Source organism: Dermacentor variabilis, chromosome 3, assembly GCF_050947875.1.
Source record: "Dermacentor variabilis isolate Ectoservices chromosome 3, ASM5094787v1, whole genome shotgun sequence".
Classification (NCBI taxonomy): Eukaryota; Metazoa; Arthropoda; class Arachnida; order Ixodida; family Ixodidae; genus Dermacentor; species Dermacentor variabilis.
The window spans coordinates 163986475-163994402 of NC_134570.1; the positions used below are offsets into that span (position 1 = coordinate 163986475).

Below are 7928 nucleotides of genomic sequence, written 5' to 3' on the forward strand. Positions count from 1 at the left end.
TGGCGGCGTAGGGAGCAATGCAGCGTCACCTCGAGGGGCTGCATCGTCTAGTTTTCCGGCTGGGAGCGGCGTCCGAGGGGAGTCGGCGAATAGGTGCGACGGGGCTGGGGAGAGCGAGATTGTCGTCGTTGGGGCGAAGGCTAACGAGAATAGGCGCGGTTCGGCGCAGGAGAATGAGTGGCGGCATTATCGGAGCGTGCGGCATAGGGACGAGAAGAGCCACGTGGGGGGTGAGAGTAGGCAGTATAAGGAGACCAGGGTCGGGGAACTCCAGCGACTGCGACACTGCAGAGAAATGTGCCCGATTCGACGGCAGTGAAAACATATGGGCTTGTCGTCAGCAGTGCGCCATTCACATGGGTCGCGGAAACGTGGTGGGTAATAAGATGCGGCACGGGGTGCAATCGAAGCCGGTTGGGTATCAGGGCGATGGGTCGAGCAGATGGTGCGAAGACCCATGTTTGCGAACTCCCGGCGGACAACTGCCCGGATCAGGGAAACGTGACTGCAGGTGCGTTGGAGGAGCTGGAGTCGAAGGCAGCCGGATAGGTGGCCTCGATCTCACGCCGGACGATCCTGGTAACGTCGCCAGTGTTGTTGGGACGAGGAGCATCGGCACAGGAAGATGTCGCTGGGGTGTTGGGCAGGCGGGCAAACTGCTGGTCGATACGTCGGCTTTTAGAGAGTTTCAGGCGGCGGCACTCTTTTATAACTGCATCCACCGTCGCCACGTTGTTGAAAACGAGCAAGTTGAAGGCGTCGTCGGCAATGCCTTTGAGGATGTGGGCAACCTTGTCTGACTCAGTCATGTGTGCGTCAACATTGCGGCACAGAGCCAAAACGTCCTGAATGTACCTGACGTAGGGCTCTGTTGACGCCTGCACACGACCGGATAACGCTTTGGGCGCGGCAAGTTGGTGACCGTAGGGGTCGCCGAACAAATCTCTGAGCTGTTTGCTTAAGCAAATCCCTACTGGTGAGCCCATCTTCGTGCGACCGAAACCAAACTCGAGGTGTGCCACCGAGGTAGAAGACTACGTTGGCGAGCATGATAGTAGGGACCCACCGGTTATTGCGGCTGACGTGTTCGTACGGGCTGATCCAGTCCTCGACGTCTTCCCCATCTTTGCCTGAGAATACGCCAGGGTCACGGGGAGCGAGGAGAGCCATGTAGCCAGCAGGTGTCGGAGGCGGCTGAGTCGAGTTGTCGTCGCCGGGAGCCATGAAGGAATGCTCGACGTACCGTCCACTGCGAAGCTCCGTGACAAGGTACAGGGAACGTCCACCTCCACCAGACATGTTACGTAGGAAGACGCAGACGAAAAGCCATATACAAGTATATTTACAAGGAAATACGCCGCACTTGGCAAAGAGGCAACAGCCCGCGCTAGCCTCTAATCGTCGTCATCGTCTTCACACTGCTCGCCTCTTTGCCATCGCAAATACTGTTCCGTAGCAATATACGGGGGTTATATATCGTGGCAGCGGCCCAGAGGTTGAGCACCAGCCTGATTTGCGGGAGGCACTTGGATCGAACACTTTCTGGAAGCCACCGTTCTTTTTTTTTTCTTTTTAATAGGTAGAGATGTCTTCTCGCCTGCCGCTCAGATACTTGTGGAAAGTTCTCACCTCCAAAAGCGGCCCTACAAAGAATGCGAGGTCTCTGGGCATCCTTTGTCCAACCACCGACGGCTTTATAACAGCGCACCCACCGTGGCGCTGGGTGGCACAAGAGAGCCGCCGCGTGATGTCTACCGGTAAAATAGGTACAAGCGGCGCTCCCTGCCAGGTGCTCGGCCACTACGGCATTTCAATGCTGTGGAAGGACGCACGCCCGATAGGCTATTATCGGTCTCCTTTTTAATATTCTTTTTTTTTCTGCGGAAGCCCTCAATTTAGAGGATGGTGCTGCAGCACCAGGGGCCGCACCTCAGCCAATATCTTCTCGGCGGCTGCGCGCAAGAAAGACGACGAGGAGCACAGGGGTATGTACTACGCTGTGGGAATGACGAAACTTTCTCAACGTTTTTTGTCGAAAGTGTCACCTGCGAGTGCCAACTGTTAGACGGGGAGAGCAATTAGGCCACGTTTCGGGAGTTCCCGCTCATAGTGAACCCGATGGTAGGTGGCTCAGGCAATTAAGCACATAAGACAGTCCATATATAAACCACATGGCTCTAATGAACTCAAAGGTATTAGCAAGTCCAACATCCATTTGGAAGGGCGCTGTTCATCCTAATGCATCTACATTTAAGGGTGTTGTTTATTTACAACCTTTATACTCGCAAAAGGGCGTTGTCCCTTTAACACCCTTCTTTTTGGGGAGTGCGGCTAAACGCCGTTTGCTTGGGATGTTGCTAAACGCCCAAGAAAAGTGTCAACCATGGGACAAATTATTTACGCCCTCATGGGTGCGAAATGCTTAGCGTGTACAGCACATAGTTTCTGTGATCACAGCGTGGCTGAGTTCGAGTACCCATTACAACGGCCGATATTACTGCCACCCTAGCTTTATGGGCTTGCCAAAGTAAAATTGGGAATTACTTCGCATTTGCACATTAAGAGATTAAATAAACGGAAAACAAGCAGAAATTATCAAGGTAATTATAAAAATTTACCTTAACATAAGTTAAGAAAATAACAAGCGTATCGTCATATTTTTTCTGCGCACAGGAACGCCGAGTGAGCATAAGTGAGGTGAACTTTGTTTTATAAATTCCAATTCGGACGTGGCTTTCACGATTGCTTACAGGTATGCCTGTACGCTGCCGTATGTTATGGGAAAAACACGTCATTCCTTTCTTTTTGTGTACTGCGCTCGCGACTAATGAGTATGCGTCCTGCTTTTCTAACGTCACCACAGCTGGCGCGTTGAAACAGAGGCGGTTGCTGAACTCCTCTGAGCGTTCCGATGAGACTGTTGCCTAATGAAGCTAGTGCGCAGTTTTCAAATGCTCGCCAGTGCTTTTGACTTTGGGAGCTTCTCTAATTCCCTTCGGTGGGGGCTCGAAGGAAACGTCAAGCAGGATAAATATGCTTGCGGAATACCATTAAAAGCGTTAGTTCGGTATAGTCGAAACATGGCGAAAGAAATGGACGAGGCGAAATACGGACGTTCAAGCCCTAGCCTGCAAATAAGTTTCATTGAATACGGCGCACACAATTAACGCTCGCTTTCTCGTGCTCAGCGCCCACGAAAGGTCAACCTTTTTTTTTTTTTGCTACAGCGGCTCAGATACTGCGATCGCCTACAATTGTACCACGGTGGGCGGGGGGGGGGGGGGGGTGGCATTTATTGTGCTAAAAACACGGCCTTGCTATTTATATAGCTGCCTTCTGAGGTGCCCGCGAGCGATTTCCCTGAAGAATTACAGTAATGAATTATCCGCCGCAGTGGATCAGCGGCTTTCGCGTTACGCTGCTGAGCAGGAGGCCGAGGGTTCGAATCCCGGCCGCAACGGCCGCATTTTGATTGAGTCTAACTGCGAAACGCTCGTATATTCAAGTACGCCAGATGGTCAACGTCAATCCGGAACCCTCCCGTGCGTCTAATCCATTGCGCAGTTTCTGGATGTATTGCCCAACAATTGTGTATTTTAACACTAATGCGGTAATTACGAATCAGCCCCAAACGATAGCAAAAGAAAATTATGGTGCCTCTTAAGTCTCAAGTGTGCCTTTAAGTGTGCGTAAGCAGTGACACCCACAAAAAGAGTCGCCGTATTGCATAGCATCGCGCACGAACGATGTCACTTGAAGAAGGAGCCGCGCACGCCCACGTGCTGATTTTCCGGATTGGTACCTCCTCATTGGAAATAAGGAAATATTACTTTAAATGAACATGCTTTTCTAAACACTTCATTTGGTATTACTGGTTCTTACTTTTTTATTTTACTTGTTTTCATCACAGTTTATCATGAAGTTCAAATATCCCCCCCCCCCCCCCCCCCCCGCCCACGACTTCAAGAGTCTCTGAGAAGAGGCGGACTGTGTAGTTGTGAAAGCAATATTCTTCGAATCGCTCATTTACTCCACACGCCAACTACTACTAATATCGACGCGCGTTTAGCGGTACGAAGAAATAAAAAAAAAGTATTAACGTTAGCTTGCTTCGACGCACGAGAAGGCTACAACACTATCGGGAACCCCACGAGCTTCGTTCGAAGATGAAAATAATAGCTTCGAAGGTGCAGCTGCCTATGCAGGCGAGAGGCAGTTGTGAGCCGCCGCAAACTAGCTGCGTTTAGCGACAGCCAGGTGTCTGTAGGTTGTTTCCGAAGTGATCGACTGCTAGGTCGTGCACTCTTTGAACAAAGCACCGAAGCGTTGTTTAGTTTGTTTATACATTACGACACTCGCTAGAGATTCGAATGTGTTCTCAATGTATCTATAACAGGTCTCGTTGCTCATTATCGGAACGCCGCAGCTTTTGCGCCCCTTACGACCGAGAGACAACGCACCTCGACGACTGTCTCTGGGCTTCCTTGCGAGGCGTTTCGTGTCGGGGTTTCAGCGTCTATTGCATTTTCTTTGTTTTTTGTCCTTCGTGCTCGTTGATTTTCTTTTTCAGTACACCGAATATCCAAACGGAGGCTTTCTACAGGGGGTTCGGGCGCAGTTAATGGTGGGTGATATTTGTGAGAGATGAGTGCTGTCGACGAGCACAGGTAAAGCGCACTGACTGTGTGCTTTTCCTATCAGAATGTCGGTAAGCTACCGTTGATGAATTGATAGCACCGGTAGCTTCCTCTCGATGTTATTTCTAACAGCTGTAAATTTACTTTTTGTGACCTGCGTCCCGCATAGCTACCTCCTAGACAAACATTTACAGTGTCACGAGGCTGCAAATAACGAACTCTTGTCAGGTGGGTGAACCTTAGCTTACTCGTTGAGGTAATAGACATCAAAAATACGCTTAAGGATTGCTGGTTAAGATCTTTAAACATGTGTTGCAATTGTTTAATTACTGCTGAAGAACAGGAAGCTAGGCTATCCCAATACACTATCAATAAATCGAAGCAACCACGTTCCCTAATAGCCAGCACACTCAATCCACATACAGAGATAAATTACGTCTATTGAAAGAAAGTATAAATAAAATGAATTGCAAGTATGAACAAGGCCAAAAAACTAATAATAAACTAACGAGAAGAAACTGTCTTTATGCACTCGTGTCAATAAAGGTTCACGCCTCCACTGTGACAAGAATAATGTACGACCTACGTGGGCACATCAATATCACATTTTTCTAGTAGTTCATAAAGCAAACACAAAATGTAAGTAGCATTCGCAAGGATGTAACAATAAAAACACATAATTAGGTTGCTGTTTACAAGAAAATAACTTTTGGCAGTCAAGTGACATCTCTCTTTAGCAGGACATGCCAATGGACCAAACGATTTGGTCACATAAGAATCACCTTTATCCAAGTGGCTCTACTTATCGCTCAAGTTGACTCCTTAAGAATCATGCTACGGGCGGTTAATGAGAAAGTGCAGAACAAAATCCTCTCGGGTGTCGCAGTAGACCATCTGGTTCTATTTTTCACGCGGGGCCAGAAGCGAGGTGTGTACACCACGTCCGGTAGTAAACGGTGCAAAGAATATCACATTTGCAATTTGACGTTTACAAAAACAAAGTTGGGTAAGTTTTACTCAGTAGCGTAATGACTTAATGCGCGCACTTCTGTCGTGCTGCTGTTATTTGCAGCTTCAGATGCAGGTAGCTAGCTCGAACAACTTGATAACAATAAAGCTTGGCGCTGGCTGAGCCGCTAGTAGCTACCGCTAATAGACGAAAGAGGCAGTGCTCACAGGAGAATGTCTAGCGCAGCTTACTACTTAGATAGAATGAATACGTCAATTCGCGTTTGCTATTGGTAATCCGCAACTTGCACGTTACGAGCGAAGCGCTAAAACGACGATCTAGCAATGCTTATAACACGGAGCCATAAAGCAGAACACTGCGTTTGGGCGAGACCATGCAGCAGAGGGTTAGTGTTCTAACCTAGTGCAATTCATCTTGTGTTTCGCTGATGTGAATAACGCTTCTAGGACCTCCCGAGTACAAGCCCAACATTAAAAAAAAAGAAACGCTGTTTACCATAACGCGTGGCAAAATAACTACCAGAAAACGCAATGCCAGTCGACATGCGGACAACCGCGCAGCGTTCACGCGGTGCGCATGCGAGAGCCCACGTCAGAGTCATTCCCCGAACTCTGAGACGAAGGGATTAATGAGGGCACGCACTCCGGCGACCTTTACCTACAGGCTTCCAGCTGCAGGCTCGCCTCATGGTGCGCACGGTGCCTGCTCGCCGAAGGCGGTGGACGTCACACGCTCTCGTGCGATCCAGCCGCAGCTGCTTACCGCGCTGCCTCTGTTCTCCGCCGCTGCTCGCTCAAAAAGCCACTGTATTCTGAGCGAGAGCGCTTCGGCTGCACCCGCATATCAACACCTGCTACGCGAGCTGCTGCGTGCAACCTCCTGTTGCTCATTGGCTCGCGAGTGACTAGACCTGAGCCCTTCATTGGCGCACCGCTTTGCTAACACATCCGACGTCTGGTTTCGGATCGACTGCTCGCGGCGGTGGGAAGGATCCGGACGAGACCGGCGCTAAACTTGGGCGTGTAGGTGCCCTTGCGGGGCTATAATACTGTTGATACGATGCTGTGGGCAGGCACCCTTTGAAGCGACCCGTGGCAGTGGCAGGCAATGCCCGCAAAAATACGCGCAGAATGCGTAAACATATCGCGCGTGTCTGAATGCTAGCGCGAGGGCAAACTTACGGGATTATTTGCAAACTGCGCGACCAAACGGGCCAAGGGCGAGGCAACATGGGCGCAGCTACTGCCCGTGTTGGGCTCATGATATTTTGTTCTCTTGTCCAGTTTCTCAAGTAGTTGAGTAAATACGCACGAACGAGTACAGTTCTCGACGGTCCTGTAGAGACATAGTTTGTCAGAAGCTTCTCTGCCAGCGATGTTTGCTATGTGTTCGAGCAAGATATACGTGGTAGTGCGAAACTGCACGTACGAATTTGTTTTTTGTTTGAGGAGGGCTGCTTTAAGGCATACAACAATGCAGTAATAAATATTATATAAACGAGTGGAAGCGTATTTCGTGCAGGAAGTTCAGCAATGCCTTGGGTGATGGGTAATGTATTCACCCCACGTGCCAAATGTGCATGCCGGTAGCTTTAAAGGCCAATTCATTTTAGTGGACCGTCAATCCGCTGGACAAGTGCACAGTAGGTGGCAAACATCCACGTTTCGTACCAGAGTCCACGGAAGATGTGGTTAATGGTTTTATTCTGACATAGGAAAAAGATAGAAATAGAAAAAAGCTTTCCTGCTACAGAAGAGCTTTATGTGTGTAAGTGCGTGTTCATTACACATTTTGCAATCTTTGACTTGTATCTTTGAATCCCGTTTTCTGCGATTCCATGCAGAAACGTCTATGCATGTGGCATGGGCTGTTATACACCAACTCGCGGTAAAATCGAGGAAATATATTGATCAACATTGTCGAATAAGGAATGTCCATGGAGCCAACGTTAAGAAAGGCTAGACGAACCTAGTACCCTTGTGTGAACGTTCGCGCATCATGAGACACGCATCGAATGACGACTGTTGATAATCTCAAGTCTCTATTTCTGTGTAAGAACCTCTGCCTTGCGAGGAAGTCACTTTGCAACACGTATTGTTAACCAAAATAATTGTTTGTTTAAAGCAACTTTGACAATATATAAGTTTCTGCAGTGCTATATTTCACCACGTGACCATCAGCTTATTTCGAGCAACACAGCGGAAAACATCGAATAGCTGTGAATTGAAACTAGAACACGGTTGTAGCGTGAAACAAGGCGAAATATGAAAGTGCCACTCTCTAAAACCATTATACAGGATAGTCGTTAAGGTTGGCATCAC

At 48.8% G+C, this 7928-nt stretch overlaps 1 protein-coding gene across 3 annotated transcripts in view; it reads right to left on the reverse strand.

Annotated features, from left to right (window-relative positions):
- LOC142576488 (uncharacterized) overlaps positions 1–6474 on the reverse strand; it is a 32182-nt gene extending 25708 nt beyond the window's left edge. Inside the window, exon 1 of one of the 3 annotated variants that reach the window (XM_075686632.1) lies at positions 6265–6474. In XM_075686632.1, coding sequence (XP_075542747.1) covers positions 6265–6295 — 31 coding nt within the window. In that variant the 5' untranslated portion in view covers positions 6296–6474. The remainder of the gene's footprint in view (positions 1–6264) is intronic. The other 2 variants (XM_075686631.1, XM_075686630.1) reach the window with 2 other exon arrangements.
- Between the last annotated feature and the right edge of the window lie 1454 nt (positions 6475–7928).